This window comes from Paralichthys olivaceus, chromosome 14, assembly GCF_024713975.1.
Source record: "Paralichthys olivaceus isolate ysfri-2021 chromosome 14, ASM2471397v2, whole genome shotgun sequence".
Lineage (NCBI taxonomy): Eukaryota > Metazoa > Chordata > Actinopteri > Pleuronectiformes > Paralichthyidae > Paralichthys > Paralichthys olivaceus.
Window position 1 is genome coordinate 17,079,823 of NC_091106.1, and position 20,145 is coordinate 17,099,967.

The 20,145-nt window shown below is 41.6% G+C and overlaps 1 protein-coding gene and 1 long non-coding RNA gene across 6 annotated transcripts; one reads left to right on the plus strand and one right to left on the minus strand.

Moving 5' to 3' along the window:
• The first annotated feature begins 713 nt into the window (after positions 1-713).
• pgbd5 (piggyBac transposable element derived 5) lies at positions 714-18,779 on the plus strand. 2 transcript variants are annotated; one of them, XM_069538185.1, is made up of 8 exons: positions 828-965; positions 996-1,369; positions 6,559-6,989; positions 9,639-9,773; positions 11,605-11,785; positions 13,893-14,090; positions 15,018-15,123; positions 15,808-18,317. In XM_069538185.1, the coding sequence occupies exons 2-8, from the start codon at positions 1,006-1,008 to the stop codon at positions 16,001-16,003; spliced, it is 1,611 nt and encodes a 536-aa protein (XP_069394286.1). In that variant the 5' UTR covers positions 828-965; positions 996-1,005; the 3' UTR covers positions 16,004-18,317. The 2 variants fall into 2 exon arrangements, with proteins under 2 accessions (XP_069394285.1, XP_069394286.1); XM_069538184.1 differs by having other exon boundaries at positions 714-1,369; positions 15,808-18,779.
• Positions 6,913-14,082, minus strand: LOC109636662 (uncharacterized). Of its 4 annotated transcripts, none has more exons than XR_002203213.2 (3): positions 13,947-14,082; positions 9,608-9,701; positions 6,913-7,044 (listed from the first exon to the last, which is right to left on the minus strand). It is a non-coding gene; the product is annotated as an uncharacterized lncRNA (long non-coding RNA). The 4 variants fall into 4 exon arrangements; XR_002203211.2 differs by lacking the exon at positions 6,913-7,044 and adding an exon at positions 7,417-7,554; XR_011246000.1 differs by lacking the exon at positions 6,913-7,044 and adding an exon at positions 7,662-7,732.
• Positions 18,780-20,145: the final 1,366 nt, after the last annotated feature.

Genomic DNA, 20,145 nt, shown 5'->3' on the forward strand with positions numbered 1-20,145 from the left:
AATTATAATATATTTATATTATATTATGACTTTTACTCTTTCTGATTACCTGTGTGTGTATTTTTAAAATCTGGTTGTTAGGGGTCGTTTTTACTCCTTTTTAATGATTTTATTTTAACTGTATTGTGAATATGATTTTATTTTAACTGTATGATGTATATGATTTTATTTTAACTGTACATAGTTTTAGATGAGACCTATATTAACCTATTCTAGAGCCTGTGTTCCCCCTGTGCACACTTCCCTCAATTCAACAAATGTTTGACAAAAATACATTTTAATATTGTAAATCAATATATGTATATCATATTAAAAAAAACACTACAGCTAGATTGTTTATTGTAATTTATCATGTTATGTGGTGTTTAGGTGAGAATGATTGTGTCGTAGGGACTGAGACAGGTTGATTGAAATCTGAAAAACAATTGAGCTTTGACCAGAGGAAAAATCTTGTGTTTGTATAAGGTCTGCAAAATGGAGAATTACAAAATACTGTCCCATAGTCTACATTTCTGTGTCAGACATTTTTATTCAGATATCATCTCATCATCCCTCCTCCTCATGTGCAGCCTCTCTGTGGGTGCAGGTTGCTCGGTGCTCGGTGGTTGGATGGCCGGGCAGGGCTGTGGTGTCAGCTGATGCAGCAGCAGCCACTACTCGCTTTTCTCTCCGTGCGCACAAATCTCTTGTATTTTCAACCCGGATGCTGATTTGTGCCATGACTGTCCTGCCCAGTGCGCAGCGCTGTGGGCATATTTCAGTACCCTTGAAGCGGACAGCTCTCCCCGGATCCACACGCTCCTGACCGCCGGGCTCCGCATCCGAGCCTGGAGGGCTGCACGGGGGGGATCCTGATAAACATATCCGAGACAGGGGAGGGTGTACCCGCTACGGTAAAGCTAACACCTCCCTGCTCTTGCAAAATCGTGACCACTCGCACGCCGCCGTAGTGGAAGGGTGAGACAGTGGGAGGAAGGGGGAGAGCATCACCACAGAGAGGAGGAGATGGCGGAGTGCGGCCGGAAGGCGCTGTCCCTCCTGGAAGCGGCCCGGTCCCGGTACGAGAGCCTGCAGATATCCGACGATGTGTTCGGTGAGTCCGGGGATGACAGCAGCGACAACCCCTTCTACAGCACCTCCGGAGACTCCGACTCTGACAACTACATCGCCGAAGTGGGCGAGGATGAGCAGCTGCAGCACCACCACAAGCGGGGCGACAGGGAGAGCGGCCACGGCGGGGGAACGGGAGGCGGCGGTGGGAGCAGCGGAGCCGGTCCCCCGGGATCTCTGTCCCGGAGCCAGGCGGAGGAGGAGGGCTGGACGGAGGGTCTGCAGGATGTCACGGTGGCGCCGTACAAAGACACATACGGTGAGAGACGCGATGCACCACAGCATGAATAAGGTCAAATGTGGAGGATGAAGTGATTGGATGGAGACATGCAGGGATACACCAGTGTAGGTCGTGTTTTATTGTAGTTAGTGTGTGTGTGTGTGTGTGTGTGTGTGTGTGTGTGTGTGTGTGTGTGTGTGTGTGTGTGTGTGTGTGTGTGTGTGTGACATGGGCATGTCGACTGCAGGTAGACAGACAGTATATTTGCATAATGTTGTGAAACAGCAGTGCATGTATGTAGAGTGTGTGTTTCAGGGTAGACAATTTAATTTTGTGAAAGCATGATGTCTCTCCTGGTTCAACACACACATACAGCAGGGTAGTGTGTGTAGAATGTGGGTGTGTGTTCCTGCAGCTTCTGGGTGTCAGCAGCAGTGTAGACCAGCTTGTTAGCGAAGAGAGATGCAGGATTCCCACTTTCACTGCAGCTGTCCTCCAATGAGGTGTGTGTGAATCGTGACAGTTAAACAGCACCATGCACCCACACTTCTCCGTCTCTTACAAATTGTTCTTATGCTGCTTCAATGTGTTCCACGCCGTGCTCGGATCAGTTTTGTCCATTTATAAGTCCAGTAAACATCTGCGAGGCTGCATCAGGGTTTGTCTGAGGTTTGGATTTATCGTGCAGCGCATACAGTCAGGCTTTGTTTGGGTTCGTTCTCCGCTCCCCTCTCCTTCTTTTGCCTCAGCTGAAGCAGAGACGATTTGTGGAGATGCATTGTTGCACCCTTGGAGGAGAACCAACATATGGCTTCAGTAGATATGGACCAGGCCTCAGTCCGCTCACACATAGCACAGAAACACACAGTCATGCATAACAGCGCTCACACAAATCTGACTGTAGGTCAAGTCAAAGGAATCTATTGCAAGATAGAATGGCACTCAGTAGAGCTTATACATCCACTAAGACCCAACAGTTCCCTTAAATTAAATTATGCTGCACCAACTTCCACCCACTCATTGATATCAGTTCCCTAAATATGCCTGATTCTGCTGAAAAAGCCCCATTTCACAATTTTAAAGAAAGTGAAAAACAACAATTCCTGGATCCCTGACCCAGATCCATGTCAAAATTGAATGACCCTCATCCCTCCACCAGGTTTCATGTTAATCCGTCCAGGTATGAGGGTGAAAACATAACCTCCTCGGCAGAAAAAAACTGCACTGCAGGCAAAGAGAATCTGTTTTGCTAAACTTTTTAATGCCAAAAGCATAATATGAGTGTCGTGCAATACAAACGTTTTTAATATTGAATCTTCTGCTGAATCTACGGCGCCCAAATCGAAGTTCATCGACCTGCTTCTGAAAGCACTGAGCGTGACAGCCAACAAAACCCACAGCAGCTCTGTGCTTCACTTCTCAAACCACAGTCAGGTATGAGTTTACAGTGTAGAGTCAGGCTTTGCTTGGATTTGTTCTCCAGTTATCCAGCTAACTTCATTAATCCTGCTTTGTTATGTGGAGCGGTGCCTGTTTCACTTATCCAGAATAATCTGAAGCAAACTGAGCTAAGCCGGGGTAACACAAGAGGTCCTCTGGTGAGAGACGTGTTTCAGGATGTACTGAGCTCTCACATCCTGCTCTGTCCTGCTCTGTTGACTTTAGCAGCAGGGAGGCAGCAGGTGTGTCTGTCTGCTTTGTATAGTCTGGTCTGGTTTGTAATGTGTGTTTGCACAAGCAGCCAGCGAGGGTGTGGTCCTGCCGTCGGATGATTTAGAGTCGCCCGGTTGGATGGATGCAACAGTCAGAACAGTGAGTGCATCCCGAGGATCAGCATATTTATGTTTCTCCACCAATTCTAATGGAACGGGACAGAAAGCTGCTTAAGCCAGTTTCTACTAAGTCTGATGAACTTGTGTGTCTGGGTTTCTCTGTCTCTCTATCGTTTGACCTGTCTGCCTGTCTTTTTTATCACCTTCCTCTCCGTCTCTCTGCCCATTTCTCTGTCTCTCTGCGCCTCAGTGTCCAGCTGTGACAGTGCTGACACAGACACATCGTTGGTGTGACAGCTCTGCTCCTCAGAGACCGCGCACCCCGTACATAAATCATCAGCCGCCGTCAGAAAAAATCAAGTGCACTTCATGGAAACGCTCAGAGATTCCAACTGGGTTGTGTTTGTTTTGTTTTTTTTAACAGTTACAGCAGCTTCTCGTCTTCGGTTGTGAAACAGGTGCAGGGTTTTTGCAACCACATTTGCATAAAAATGTGATTTACAGATGAAAGTCTGTGCCATAGATGATGTTGATAATCTTTAACTCAACGTGAGGTTGTTTCCCCTGCAGTGCAAAGAGTGGTGGCAAAGGACCAAGCCAAGGATTATGTAGCAAACATGCACATCTGATATTATATAACCACCTTATCGAGATGTCGAGGGGAATTAGAGAGCTATTTATTAATTCACTCTGCTGAGATTACTGCTCTCCATATGTCACTTTATCTGTCCGACCCTGTGTTTCTCATTTCTAAGCATGAGTACTGTGAGGTCATGCAAAACAAAGACAAAATGAAATAAAACTAGGATGACACTCAACCGATCACGTATCTTCTCCAAGGCCCAACAGTCCCCTTTTAAAAGAATTTTAAAAAATCCATAATCTGTCCTTTTGTGCAAATCTGCACCAATTGTGTAATTATGCCGACAAACAAAGAAATTAATAGACTGGGTTGAAGATATTACCACATTGACAGAGGTAATAGAATAAAATTAACTTTAAACAGCATATAATACTAACAGGTTATGCATAGTGCATGACAGGAAAAAAAACTCTAAAAAGTAATATAACTTAGTTCCATAGTGGCCTATTGACAATTGTGTTCTAATGACCACAACTTCGAGGATACTGCAAACTCAAACAATAGTAAACAAACAAAGCACTACATGAATAAATAAATACAATTCAGAATAAGATTGTCATGTATCTCATCGCTATAAAATGGTTCAGACATCTTACACTGTTTTCCAGGTTTCTGGGAAAAGTTCTTCAACTTAAACAATCATTGCATGTAATGTGAACACAAATATAGTTTGGTCAAGCTATTTCATAGAAAATGGACACACGTATAGTGTAGTACTAGTACTTTACAGTAAGAACATTTGACTCAGATGACCACATTATCTATATTTCACACAATGTCGAAGATATGGATTTGGCCTAGATATACTGTATGTTAAAGTAATTGCTAGTAATATTGTTACAAAGGTTTGTTTGAGAAATTGTGCTCTCACTCTCATGTGCTCTGTGTGTGATTGACTTGTTTCCTCTGAGCAAAGTCTTTATCTTCTGCACATACACGTAATCTCTCAATCTTAAATCCTGAGCAGGGAGATGTTTGTCCTGTGACAATAGAAATGCTTAAACAACCGATAATCACCAGGGATTATTCCGTCTGCACGCTCAACATCTGTGTTTTGTAATGAGTAATGTGGGTCATTGATGTCTAAAGGTTTCCCTCGTTGACAAGAATCAGCTGATATCAGTAGACTGAAAGTAGAAATGTTGTGATCCAGTTTAATCAGAGTGAAACAGGCTGGACTGAACTCCAGCTGGCAGAGATGTATAAAGAGAAGAATCTGTGGAGGAAGGATGTATTTTCTCCAGAGCAGATGAATCAATACCATTATCCATAAAGAGAATTCCAAAGACCTTCTTCAGGTTATATTTTTTGGCTTCACTCCTGAGATGAAATGAGACGAAGTGAGTCACTTGTCCTTCGGTGGACGTTCCATCTGAATGTCTGATGGTTTTTTAACAAGGAGTGGCTCGCTCATAGGAAGCTACGCTGGATTTTACATTTAGCTTTTAAGTCTAATTGAATGCAAATGAGAGGATTCCGAGCCGTGCCTGGCTCCTGCTGCCGTCTTGGCAGCGAGCATAAGCTGTGTGGGCCTGCTTGTACTCTAGTCCGTCTCCTTCTCCTCCTCCACATGTTGCCTACCATTTAATCTGATCTTGTACGTGTTATCTTTAACTCGGCATTAAAATGCTGAAGCATTATTTTAGGTTATCCACTCAGAGCCAACGAATGGATAGAGACTGAAAAGCTTCACTGTTATGCAGAGATAATGAGATTGTGCTGTTAAATTGAGCCTGAAGTTGTTCTGCTTAACGTCCAAATTTCTCTCGCGGATCCTACAAGAAGATGTGTAATTTAATAGAGCAAACGCATCGAGCCAGTCGCTGCATTGACTGTGTTACTTACACCTAACTGCTGAACGACAGAGGACTTTAAAAGATAAATGTCACTTTCTCCTCAGTAAACATGTGAAGGACGATATATCCTTTTTATCCATCCATTGTCAGGGTGTAGCTTGATCGTTTACTCTCTACTGAGGGTTTATTATTCACTGCTTATTGATTACCTTTAACTATTTTAACTTGCAGCGTTACAGCATATTTAATATCGGGATATATTTTTTTTACACAAGTTGTAATTTAATTTTTTTCAAAATGGTAGTAGTAGCTTCACAATCTCTCCATGTCCGTCATGCTCCTGGAGGAGTTCACACCTGGGTGCAGGTCCCCTGTCCCAGACATGATAATGATGGAATGTTGATATAAGGTTTCGTTGATGCTGTTTGTTTAAACAGCGTTGCTCATCAGCGGGTTCTTCACTGACAGTTTGACTTCAGACACCTTTCATTCGACACTCACTGTGGACACTACTACATCAGAGCGTGATTTTGATTCATCGCCCGTCGTAAGACTAAAGCAACGAGACACGCAAACCTTCACTGAGCGCAGAAACATCACGCTGTGACAAGCACCAGAGTGTGATGGCTGTCATGTTGTGTAAACTTCCTGACTGCTGCCCTGGGCCGATGACACTCACACCAAAAGCTGTCATGGCTGATTCATGAAAAAGCCCAGTCATTATATGTGAATGTGAATGTTTCTATGACAATTCAAATCTGTAGTAGAGAGAGATGTCTTCTCTGTTCATTTCAATTTATTAAAATTACAACATTGTATCTATCATGCTTAAAATAGAAACCTTTATTTCAGCAAAGACATTCAAACGGAAGCATCAGTGCCAAAGTTTGGAAGCAGGAATATAGTGACAGTTGTGTCTGTGACTTAGTCCATATGGGACTCTCCATCTGTCAGTCGTTCCATTTTTCTCCCTCGCAACATTTCACCCTTTTCTTTATCTTTCCTGTCCTCATCCAGGCCCTGCTCAGAAGATGCCGGCCACCGCCACAGCCTTGGACTTTTTCCAGCTCTTCGTCCCGGACAATTGCATCCAAAACATGGTCACCCAGACCAACATGTACGCCAAGAAGTTCCAGGAGCGCTTCGGCTCAGACGAAGGCTGGCGTCCCGTCACGGCCCAGGAGATGAAGGCCTTCCTGGGCTTCGTCACCTCCACCAGCCTGCACCGCTGCGAGTCTGTGCTCAGCATCTGGAGCTCGGGCTTTTTCAGCAACAGCAGCATCGCCCTGAAGATGAGCCAGGCGCGCTTTGAGAAGATCCTCAAGTACTTCCATATCGTGGCTTTCCGGCCGTCGCAAGGAAGCAACCAGGGCCTGTACAAGATCCAGCCTTTCCTGGACTCACTGCAGCAGTCGTTCGGCTGCACGTTCAGACCCTCTCAGACACAGGTTTGTACAAAACTCCAGGCATCTTATAATGATTTGGAGCTGCTGGGTGCATTCACTGGCATTTAACAGCATAGTTGATATTTAGCGTAATAGTTTGTATTATCTGCCATTAGTCTTTCAAGAAATGTGATATCAAATAATTTCTAGTTGATATACAGGTGATATATTAGCTACATAGGTAACATATAGGCTATATACAGTTATACTATAATAATCAAAGTGTTAGTACTGTTTTATTCGTGGTACATAAATGTATACATGCGTTTTTAATCTAGTAGCTAAGGGATTCCCAGATTACCTTTTGAGGTGTGAAGGAATTTGCTTGTGAGGTCTACCAGAGTCCTACTTTAGAAACAGTTTATGCAGCAAGTCTTCAGGCAACCACACATTTTAAACAGAGCTCCCTCCAGAAGACTTTACTTCGACTTGTTCTCAGTTGTCCTGTGTGAATTACATCTGCATTTATGCAACTAGGGCAACGCGCTCCAGATCACTATTCTATTTTAGGGTGAGCTGGAGTTTATTCAACTCCTGTTTTTCTTTCTTCTCTAGATGAACAGAAGTTCTGCTGGTTTGAAAGGAATCAAACATGAACAACGTAGAGTGAATGGAAATAATGTCACAAAACAACCAATTTCACAATCTTAAAGAAAGTGAAGAACAATTTCTGATTCGGCACCAGAATTCAGCATCCTTCCACTAAGTTTCTTGGTTATCTGCCCAGTATTTTTAATGTAATCCTGCTAAAAAACAATCAAACAGACAAGCGTAAATGAAAACAAAACTTCCTTGGTGGAGGAAATAACAGCAGTCAGCATGTACTTAACGGAAAAAGTAATCCTAGGCTGTGGTTTTCTGCAGATCTTTCATATCAAGCTCAATTCATTTCTATTCCTGACTTGAAAATTAGTGACTCGCGAAAAAGTGTTAATGTTCTTCCATCAAAGCAACGATCAAATCACCATGGTATTCAGAGTCTGGTTCGGATGAGAGCACCAGGGGTGGATAACCATATTGCTGTGGGCCCCTGGAGCTACTGTGGAGCTCTTATAATGTAATGTATTTCTGGGAAGGAGTTGATCAAATTGCTTTTGGTCTTTGTACAGTACAAGTGCTATAACATCTGCGTCGCGGTGCATTTAGGAAAACAGATCCTCATCATAGCCACATCTCACTCAGTCAGTACAATAGTGAAAATGTCAAAGCTGGTGTAATTGGCGGTTTGGTGACACGGTGTCTCTATTCATTTAGAGGTAAAAGTGAATGAGTAAAGGAGGGCAGGCGTGGGCAGGCGTGTGTGTGCGTGTGTGTGTGCGTGTCATGTGTATCTAGGCCAGTTTGTTTTATCTGTTGCTTTTCAGTGCCACGGGCAGAGAGAGGGCTCAGATCGTGAGAGTGGCACAGACGGAGACTGTTGCTCTGCAGACAGTGGAAAAATAATCTGCCCATTTAATGTGTGACTCTGGAAGAAAGAGGTCAATGTCGTGGTTCGAGTCTGGGCTGAAACTCAGGATTCAGATTCATCTGAATAATCTGGTCCTTGAAATTTAAAGAAAACTCGTGAGCGAAATATGTGAGCGAGCTGCAGCAGATAGCGCTGTGCTAATGTGTGGCAGCTACAGGATGATGTATTTCTTAAAAGGCCATTATGGTTTGAGTGATGTCATCCAGAGACTCATTCATTTTTCACTCTTGTATCCAAAGCTGCATATTTGACTGTGAAATGACTTGTTGCTCTCGGTCTCAGAGCAATAGAAGGTTGGTCAGCTGCCAGGCTCTTAACTAGAGCGAGCCATTTAGATCTCTCTATTGCCTCCCTGCAAAAGAAAAAAAAAAAGAAAAAAAAAGAGAGAGATTGCACGACTTATCTTATCCCTGTTTACATTTCTAATCTCTTTATTCCTTATTCCACTTCTCCACCTCAACTCTGGGCCTTTGATCCATCCATCGCTCAGACTACAAAACAAAAAGGTGTCAGCACCTTTGCTCATTTAGCCCCAACACATTGAGATCATTTTCTCCAATCGATCAGATTAGCTGAATCTTTGGACGGTTTTAAATTTCACATACACCTTGTTTGGTCTGGAACGTCTGACTTTTCAGTTTTGCCTGAACCAAGATAATGTGTGAAAGCTTATTCGGAACAAGGTTCCTAACAACGGGTCAAAATTTAGTCAGGACCAAAAGGGTTGGTCTCGGTCCAGATCAAACTGAACCAGGTCCTAGTTTAGAAGCACAGGACGACAGGAAGACTTTTTATTTTGTTGTTATTTTGTTTCATTCATTTAGATGTTTTTTTTGTGTGTGAGCACTTTGTAGTTGTAGGTTTGTGCAACTCACAACATAAAGAACGAAGCAACAACTGAAACAGTATAAAAAAATGAAACTGATGAGGGAGAAGAGATTTTCCTGAAGTGTTTTACAGACAGAGCTGAACATTGGAGTCTCTGCAGTATCTTTCTCCAACACATGCAGGACTTGTGAGGATGTTTGATTTGCTGCTGTCTCGCTCACCCTCAGCTGTATCGTTACATCACACACAGCCTCACTTCTATCCCTCATAAAACATTTCTTGTTTTCACCTCTTGTTATGTAAAGATCCACTAATACAAACTCACGTGGGCGGTAACGTTGACTGTGTGTCTCCAGGTTCTTCATGAGCCCTTGATAGACGAGGATCCGGTGTTCATCACCACCTGCACGGAGAGAGAGCTGAGGAAGAGGAAGAAGAGGAAGTTCAGCCTCTGGGTTCGACAGTGCACCTCCACTGGATTCATCTGTCAGGTAGCAGCCCCAAATACTTTATATATATATATGTGTGTGTATGTGTGTGTCAAACTTCGTGACAGAAATATTTTATATCAGAAATGTCAGGAAAAGTCACCAACTGCCTGAAGTCAGAAAAACTTTCACGAGGGAAGCAGAAACTTTGAGCTTCACCAAATCTTTTAATTCGTCTCAGGTTTTCAATGTTGCAACATTTTGCCTTTGGCTAATTTCTTGATGACATTAAAGAATAAAATCACTTTTCATAAATGCATAGTGAACACTTCCACTCTGACACCAGTTGCTTGCATGACGAGCTACAGTAGGTTCTTGAGACCTGTGAAACTCAACTGTTACAGAGATCATTAAACAGAACACATCTCCTAAACTATTTTTTAGTTTTGGTGCGATTCCTTATCTTGCTAGATTATTGCCTCATGATGTGCAGCAAAAGTGTAAGCGATAGTATTCTACCTGGTGTGTCTTATTCCAGCACGCTGCAGGTCCTCCACACCCACCCACACCCACCCACCCACAGGTACATTGAGGAGGACACAATGCATTTCATTTCAGACGTATTGTGTCTAGCTGTGCAGACTTGTTGTGAAATACTGTAGAATAATCCTTGTAGTTGTACTGATCCTGATTTAGATGAATCTGTCTCTGAGATTTCTTCTCCGTCAGTGGAGGTGAATGGAGCGGTGTCCATGGCGATGAATAGTCACATTAAAAATTCAACATCAACATTTCTTTTCAGAAACAGTGTCCCAGTTATTTATAGACCTCACTGTTGTCAGAGGAAGAATAACTGCGGTGTAAAATATAGTTCCAGTTCAACATAGTCCTCTGCACCTTTCTGGTGTCGGGTGGAGGAGTCTGTGTCCGACCATTTCTGTAACTCTGAGATCACTGCAACACTCACACTGCAGAGGAAGACGTCCTCTCGTTGGCCTGGATCTAGTCCAGAATTAGATCAGCAGAGAGAGAGGAGCAACCAGGATGAGAACTTCAATCTCTCCTGCTTCTTTCTTTTCGTAATCACTGGTTTGGTGCTTAAATTGAATTGAATACCTTTTATTTTAGTTCATTCATTTTTTTGACATGGATGTTGTAAAGTACTTTGTAGTAACATTGTTTAGATAAATGTTATACAAACAAAGTTATTATTATATTAAAGAAAATAACTGATAAATCTCACCATTCATCATCTTGTTTTGATCCTAAACCTCCTGAACACAGCTTTTGTTATTTAAAACCATTCTCCATTATCCCTCGTATTCAATAAATAACCATTAACATTCACACTGACTGTGGCTGTTTGGCCGTCACTCAGTCTTCACTAGTCTGCTGACGTGTGTCGGCGCTGACATCTACACTCTCTAAATGAATTGTGTTAAAGGTGGAAAAAAATTAAACAAGTTAATGGAGTGAATCAATGCGAGTCCATTAGCCGGTGCAACACACACACACACACGCACACGCGCACATGTCTGACGTAGATGTCAGTTAATCAGACTAATGCCGTTCAGCTCATGAACAACAGCCGGAAGTGGAAGAGCGACACTGGACTGGTTGTGGGTTTAAATGGAAGTTTGTATATTTCACTCTGGCTTTCTTTGGTGGTCAACCTCTAGCTCATGTTTCTTTAAAATTGACATCTTTTTTAATCTATTCCACGCATAATAAAACAACACCCATATGTAGATGTGATCAAACCTGTTTCCATTAATACCAGTCTAAATCCAATATTCCTCACATATAACATTCATTAGAATCCATCGCATTATCAATTCTCAACAAAATGTTACTGACGCATGCTCGCTCTCGCTCTCTCTCTCTCTCTCTGCAGATCTCAGTCCATCTGAAGGATGGCCAGGGCACAGACGGTCTGGCCACCTTGAAGAACAAGCCTCAGCTGCACAGCCTCGTGGCCAAGCAGCTCTGCCAGAACATCTCCGGCAAGAACACCATCATTTTCACGGGGCCGTCCATCACAAGCCTCAGCCTTTTCACCGAATTCAGCAAACAAGGTACAAAAACTGAAAAGTATCGACGCTGCATTGATAAACATAACACTTCGTCGTCTCCTCCCTCTCTTCTCCCTCGTTTTCAGCCTCGGTGTAGATCGTTTTCCCTCTCGTCATTGCCTCTCACTCTGTTTTTGCAATTTTTATTTGTTGATCTATTTTTTATCATGTTGTGATGATAGCCTCCCCAGACTAAACAACACAGACAGGAAGATAAAATCTGCTTTCACACTCCAAGTGGAACATATGTAAGCACATCTGAGAGACAGCTGAAATTAGACGTTTCTAAAGAGATTTAACATTTAAAAGAACACACTCTGTACTTTGCCTTTTATATATGAACAACACAGCAGGCTCAGAAGCCTTGACAACAGTAAAATGTCCAGAACATTCAGGCGAGGGCTGGTGCTTGGGTAGATTATGCAGGAGGCAGGACATGACGTCAGCTGCAGAAATCACCGGTTTTAAACACCAGCACCAGCCCTTATCACCAAAAACTCTTGAATTTATTTTATTATTATTTGTATGATTCCTCTTTTTTCTATTATCCATCTGTTGCATGTTAGAAACATAATCAACACACACTGTTGCATGCAGTGAATTCTCCAGACATTTTCCAGATGAATTCTCACATGGGCTCACTCAGACTTAATCGGGTGCTGAGAGGAAAACCTCTGGAGATCGTCCGAAGCAACCGACTCAAACAATTAGCAGCGATTTATTCATGTTTTGACATAACTGGAGAATCAAGTGTAACATTCTGCATGAGACAATGAGACACCAGCCCCAGGAGGCTCTGCAGCAGCATACATCGGTTGACCTGCATAGTAAATCAAGGGTGATTCACTGGGGGGTGTTTAGTCTGGTCACAGCTTGAGTGGATTCTTAAGTGAAACACCACTTAGTTTAACGTCTGACAATAATAATAATAATCTAAATTAGTTGAACTGTTAACGGCTCACAAAACGTATTATTCGGATTATCTGTTACTTTAACCGAAGGCGTTGCAGAAGATTTGCAGGAAATTGTTTTGCTGGAAATTGTGATATTTTATGCAGATAATATATCTTTGATTTCATCCATAGTCTTCATGCTCATTAAACCAAAGGCATCTTTTACTATGGAAGCTAAATCCCATTAAGTTGGAAGAATGAGTCACATTAGAATTCTCTTTAGTGACCTGCTTCATTGTTTCATCACAAGAGCAGATGTGGGACAATGTTGTCATGTAACAACAGGGAATCAGTGAAGGCAGACAGCAAATATTAGAGATTTATATGAGACGAGATAAGACTCCTCTGATGATATCATCTCATAGAGTTTTACATTCCCCTTATCACAAATGGTCTTTGACTAAACTCAAACAAAAGAGTAGTTTTAGCCTCAACGGAGCACAGCTGAAGTGCAGCAATGAAAGAAACACAAGTCCAGAGATGTAATCAATATTTAGTCGGACTAATTGGGTGAAGCTACCAAGAGGCTTTCAGCTGAACAAACTCAGCTCTGAGCTTCTGAAGACATTGTGTGACATTTTCCTTTTAGAGTTATCATGCTGGGTTAATTAACAGACTTAATTACCCTGTGCTATACTCTGCAACACACACACACACACACACACACACACACACACACACACACACACACAACACTGATAAAAATCCTTCTCCAAATTGAGGGCATTAAGAAATCAGCAGCATTCAGCCACAGGATTGTTTCGTCTCTGCTCGACCGTGGAAGAAAAGAAGAATTGAAATAGCTGCAGGGACAGAAACATTTCAAGCAAAGACGAGGAGCGATAGGTGCAGATGTGAATGAAACTTTAGAGCTGGAGATATTGATTCTTTTTTTAGATAAATCATTTGATCTATTAATTGATCTTCACAATTCCCAGAAGCCGAGGTGATGTCATAATCTTTCTCCACCTTAAACTTAATATCTCATTTAAAATCGAGATTAGGCGAAACAACATAATTCTCACTTTGGAAAGTATTTTGCTTAAAACATTAGTCAAACAATCATATATAACCTAATGAATCTGGTATTATCTTGATTACCTGCCTCAATAGTTTGATTTCTAAAATGTAACATTTTTACATGAATCTCTCTCCAGACATCTTCTGCTGTGGTCTGCTGAGCACCAGGAAGAGCGACTGTACAGGCTTACCACAGAGCATGCTGGTCTGCGGCTCCACACCAGCGCAGCGCGGCCAATCACGAGTCATGATGAAGGGTGGCATGTCGCTGATCAGCTGGTACAACAAGGGACACTTCAGGTTCCTCAGCAACGCGTACTCCCCAACTAAACAAGGTAAACAAGAAAACAAAGAAGAAGCTAGTGAACAAGAAGCGGTTTTACTAAAGCATCTTTACATTACAGTTTCCTTTGAAGCTTTAAAGGTATATTTTGTCTAATTTACAAACGTTTTAAGAATGTGTGTGCTGACAGGAGATGGTGCACTCAATACGGAGTTAATGCAAAAATACAGTTGTTTTAGAGATTATTGGACTGTCATCAGTAAATGCAAATAACCATCAGGTGAAATTAGCTCATCTTTAAGCATCTGCTTCACGGTAAATCAGCGAGAGCTTCTAATCCACGATAATCCCATTCTAGGGACACGACATTCCCCTCCTCTCACAGCATAATCCACTCTGGATGAAACGGTTTTGTTGGGTGTTAAACCAAGTTGAAGGACCACAGTGTGTGTCTGAGCTCCTCTGAATGAAGAGCAAGGAAGTGAAGCCTCAGATCCATTAAACTGTTTTTACCCACTATTGATTTTCTTTCCTCTCTGTGTGTGTGTGTGTGTGTGTATGTGTGTGTGTGTGTGTGTGTGTGTGTGTGTAGATATAGAGTGGTACCACTGAATTGAAAGGAGAATAGGAAGTCATAAAGTCTATAAAGAAGCCCAAATCAAAACCATCAGGCCCTTGTCTTTCCAAGTTAAGATCTGTGTCGGTGCCATATGTCTATGACATCACTGTGAATTCTACAGGCATTTTCCTGCTGTATTCTCACATTGGCTCACTCAGACATTTCACTCGGAGGGCCATGACTCAGACATTTGTGTTCTCCCGTGCAGCTCCTAAAAAAGATATGATAAAATTGTATTGATCCACACACCAGGGAACCAAGAGAATAAACAATAAAACGTCAATAAAAATGCAGAATATGTAAAGGCTCTCTCTTCTGCACTCTATGTCTCTCACTCTCAGCTTGCGTGTTTCCCACCAGGTTTGATCATTAAGAGGAAAAGTGGGGAGATCCCATGTCCTCTGGCTGTCGAGGCCTTTGCAGCGCACCTCAGCTACATCTGCAAATATGACGACAAGTACAGCAAGTATGTGAAACTTTTTACACAACAGCAGCTGATTCAAGACGATACATCTTGTTACTGACTCAGGATCAGTCGCATTTTAGGCAGAACATGGACAATTTTGCCTTAAAACGAGACAGTTCATTTTTAATTCGCTCCCTCACAAATACAGTTTATTTCATAAACAGTAAAAACACCATGACTCATTTCCTTTGAACAAGTGTTTTTTAAATATAAATTTTAACTTGGTCTGATACCAAAGATGGATGACATGACAGTGAAGCCTAATCGTCCCCATCGCCCCCTGGTAGCTAACTGACACTGACTTCTGATTGGTGGAGTGTGTGTATCGCCAAAACCTCGATACCGCGGCTCCACCCCACAATCAAGACTGACTCCCAATCACATCAAAAACACAAGATGGCGGCACCTAACTAAACTTTTTTTTTTTTTTTTTTTTTAACAATGGGAGGAAGTGGAGAAGTGTCGTCCATCTTTATTTACAGTATCAGATAACATTCCCTCCCTTCTATCATTTCTGGCTGAATGTACATTTGATTATCATTTCATTAATCTTTTGAGTGATAATACAAAATATTTCCTGAGCTTTATGATCATTTAGGATTTTCCGGCATGTTAAAGCTCAAATGATTACTTTTGTGATCAAGTAGTATAGTGTAGAAATGTAAGTGTGTCTTTGCCCCACAGGTACTTTATCTTCCACAAGCCCAACAAGACCTGGCAGCAGGTCTTCTGGTTGAGCATCAGCATCGCCATCAATAACGCGTACATCCTCTACAAGATGTCTGACGCCTACACTGTCGAACGCTACAGCCGAGCACAGTTCGGAGAGAGACTGGTCAGAGAGCTGCTGGATCTTGACGACTGCTCCCCCACACAGTGAAGAGGAGGACAACCATAGCGCAAAGCAACAACACACACACACTCAGACACACACTAACAAGATCCCCACACATGTATTTACACCCTTCATTACGGTTGTACAGACTCTGCCGTCTGTGTCTATGTGATAATACTGAAGCAGTGCCAAGCCTGTGTCTCTCTCCCTCTAGTTGTTTTTTTGTGGTACTGCGAATATTCATTAACTCACAGCTACACAATCACACAATAGAGAATTATGAGCCATGGGACACCCGCCTCAGCTGCAACTTTCCACCACACACATTTACTGAGGATTCATCAGCAGGAGCAGTTTCACAAGCAGACGAAGGCAGAAACAATGACACGGGGAAGAATTCACCGTTAAATGATGTCAGCATCAAGTTTAAACTCTTATCAAAGAATGAAATTATTGGCGTGAGCCTGAATCTCCTGTGTGACCCTTAAACACATCAGGCTAAAAGGCTACTTGGTATATACACTCTGCAAAAACACATATGACCCTGTAACAAAAGCTTAGTAAAACAGGACAATGGTGTGTTCACATGCTGCATGCATAAAGAATCTGGATTGTGATGTTCTCTTGTTCGATGTGAAAAATGATTTCTGCTCCAGGTGGGTTTTTTTCTTTTGGTTCGTGTGTATTTATTCAGCAAGTTGGAACTGCCATTTGTGTGTGCGACCTTGAGCCTGAGGATGTATTTGTACGGCTATTGTGACCCAAATGTGTCATGTTGCTGCATAACGTGCACGCTAGACGAAGCCTGTCAGGTGATGTAAAGCCACACCCAGCAGTGTGCCGCCAATTCACAGATTCTCCTTCAAAAGAGATAGAAAAACATTTAGTTTCAGATGTCGCGAAGCCCCTGAAAAGCTAATTTGGTGAATTTCTCTTAAAATGAGGATAAATTTCATATATTCATCAAAATCGCTCATGTTGAAGGAAGCTGAAAAAATAGGGTTTTTTGCGCCTCCAAAAAAAACAAATCTAATCAGAAACCTACTTTTGTACCAAACAACACTTTTATTGCCAGATAAACTTGTTGTATTTGCCTGTTTCAGGACTTATTGCTATGCAAGCTAACTGTGCTTTGGCTTTGCAGGTCAGTACATGTTCACAATCTCCCTGATTGGATGTTCAGTGAGCCTGCGTTGCTAGGCAACAAGTGCATATCTTGGCCAGTGGGCAATGTCGCTTGGCAAGATTTACATTCCAAAAAAGTCAAAAAGTGAATCCCTGGTGGTTTATGAGATGTCCCTTGAAAGCAACAAATCATAACTTAGAAAAAAGGCTTCGGGGTCATACGGTCATACAGTGATTTGCTTCCTCTCCTCTGGTGTCATCAAAAAAGCAAATTATTCCATGATTAAAAACATGCAGTTAATTTATCAGCACATTTACACAAAGTAATACCAGAGGACTTACGGACTTTTTAAAATAATCAGTTTTAACCTCCGTATTTTCCTGTGAAATGGAAGCATGAATGCATTTTAGATTTAGATTCATTTATTGAAAACTTTTTCTTCCAGTAACACATTTCTTGCCACATAACAAATTTAATCTTCCCCCTCTTGACAGGCCGAAGTGTGAGTGAAAATTCACTGCCGGTCCTCAGCCCACACTGCTGTCTGTAGCTTTAAAGAGGATTTCCGCTTTGTCATGGGGTCGACATGTTATCGTCACGCTGGAATCAAGGTATCGATGTACGCTTGCTCCGTCGGCATGGTTAGACGTGTGAATAAGTGTTGCAGTGAGACGACGGTCTCCACGCTGGCAGAGCCGTGTTGTTGAGTGATTAGTTGGCAGGACTCATGCACTTTCCCACATCACAGTCTTGCACTTTTGAGATTTGTAAAGTTGGCGACATGTCTCTCTGAGATGATCCTTTTTCGTTTTATTTTGAATCCGATGTTCGCAGAAGAATAAAGAAAATATAACTGTACGTAGATAAATGAGATGGATTATATAAAATGACACCAATGAAATAAAACTGAACATTAATGACTATAACCAAAACAGAAAAGATCTCCACTGTAGATTTAGAGTATAAGGTCGAGTATGTCTGTGTATATTTTGTTAAAACTGTGAGTGTATGTCCATTATCACTTTGTCACTGAGACTCAAGATTGTGATTTTATTTTTTACTTTTTCACTAATCCAAAGCATTGTTGTTGTCACTGTTGCTCTTGTGCGTATGTGTGTGTGTATGTGTCTAATCACTGTTCACCTTGATGTAACACTGTCTTAAAAGACATTCCCTGTTATGTCACGTATTTGTAAACTAATGATTTTAATACACTTATTTGATGCCAACAAACATGCGCTCGTATTAAATTGATTGGGTCATATTGTTAAACTGAAATACACCTTTGGCCATTGTGGAAACATTCAATAAATAACACAAATTATAAATGCTGAAAATTAAAAAAAAAAGCCAAAGACATAAAATCCATATTTCCATCACAAAACATTGTTTTCAGTCATTTGAGTTTATCTGGCGCTCTTTTAATCATGTCATCTTTATTTTTCTGCAGTGGCACCTTACTGAATCAATAGCGCCACCAGCTGTTTAACTAGATGCTCCCAGACAATAATAATCGCATGTGTGGATGGGAACGAACATCGCTTTTTAAAAAAAAATTTTTTAAATATAATTTGATGTCAATTATTTTAATTTTGCTGATTTCTTATTAATCAAGATCCATGAATTATTCCCTGAGAAATCAAGAAAAGTTTTGAAATAAATTAGTGGGTTCTTCCATAATCCATACCACATCCATCCACTGAGTTTCATGCTAATCTGTCCTGTAGTTTTTATGTTATCTTTCTTTACGTACAACAAACAGACAAGGCTGAAAACATAAACTTCTTGGCTGAGATAAAATATGATGTTTCATCAAAATGCTTCCACTACATCAGTGGATACTTTACAGTGATATTTAGGAGATTACTAAAATAGCAACAGATACTTGTGACAGTCAATTTTCCATTTGGTTTCACCAGTTTCCATGACATCAACATTTACATTTCACTCAAGGGGAAATCCATCACACGAAGGCAGACAAACCAGTTTCTCCACTTAAGACCTTGGAACATGCTTATGTAGCTGCGTGTTGCAGTCTGAGTCAGGGACATAGATGCTGTCATCACAGTGAAGCAGAAATAAAAATGTGTATCACAAAAACAACAGCTCTTCGAAGCAAAGTAACGCCTGGACTGCTCGAACAGCCACAACAGATTTTAGAGTTAATTTGTCCCGTCATTCATGAATAAAAAATGAACCTGCAAAATTTCTGCAGGTGTCACACCTAGTGTGTGTGTGTGTGTGTGTGTGTGTGTGTGTGTGTGTGTGTGTGTGTGTGTGACATCCACAGAGTTTCTGTAGTGCTTCTAACACTCAGATCACAAATGAGAAGAAATTATGCGGCAGGGAATCTGCAAGGCCACGGTTACTTAGCAACAAATTCGTGTGTGTGTGAGAGAGAGAGAGAGAGAGAGAGAGAGAGAGAGAGAGGGAAAAAGGGTATTTGAAGTTTTTCTGGTGATAAGGTAAAATTGTTGTCACTCCAGGAGAGGAAACCGAGGGGCTTCTCGTGGCCTCTTCGTATTCATCTACATGTAACAGAAGGACAGAGGTTCCTTCCTGTGAGGCTTTAGTTCATTTAGAGGAGAGTTATACTTCAGGATAATTATTACTTTATTTATTCTGTGCAGTTTGCTCTGATGAACCAGATCTTTTTTTTTTTTTTCTGTTCATTTCCGATTTTTAATTTATGTGAATACAGAACAGATTAGATTAAGAAAACAGGTCCTCACAAAATGAATACGGTGAACTCCTGTCGTGCATGCTGTGAATAAGAAAGGCTCGAGGAATAAATCACTGCCTCTATAGAGATTAAGATGCTGAGGATGTTTTAAACAGACTTTGACCTTGTTCCTCTGCTGCAATGACTCATTTCTACTGCAACTGGTTTTCAAGTTTCATCTCAAGAGCACAGATCCAGATAAAACTGTGCATATTAGGTAATTTTATCTGCACATCACAAATGATAATGGTAAAAAACTTCCCTGTGACGGTTTCATTTCTGAAAACTCGGTTTCATGTGCAAGGGCTCCGAAAATCTGAATGTTTGAAATTGAAACAG

Excerpts from the sequence above, each read along its gene's own strand:
- pgbd5 (XM_069538184.1), top strand. The coding sequence starts at position 1,006 with ATGGCGGAGTGCGGCCGGAAGGCGCTGTCCCTCCTGGAAGCGGCCCGG. Across the intron at positions 9,774-11,604 it reads CCACTGGATTCATCTGTCAG|ATCTCAGTCCATCTGAAGGA; the intron begins GTAGCAGCCCCA and ends CTCTCTCTGCAG. Across the intron at positions 15,124-15,807 it reads TATGACGACAAGTACAGCAA|GTACTTTATCTTCCACAAGC; the intron begins GTATGTGAAACT and ends TTTGCCCCACAG.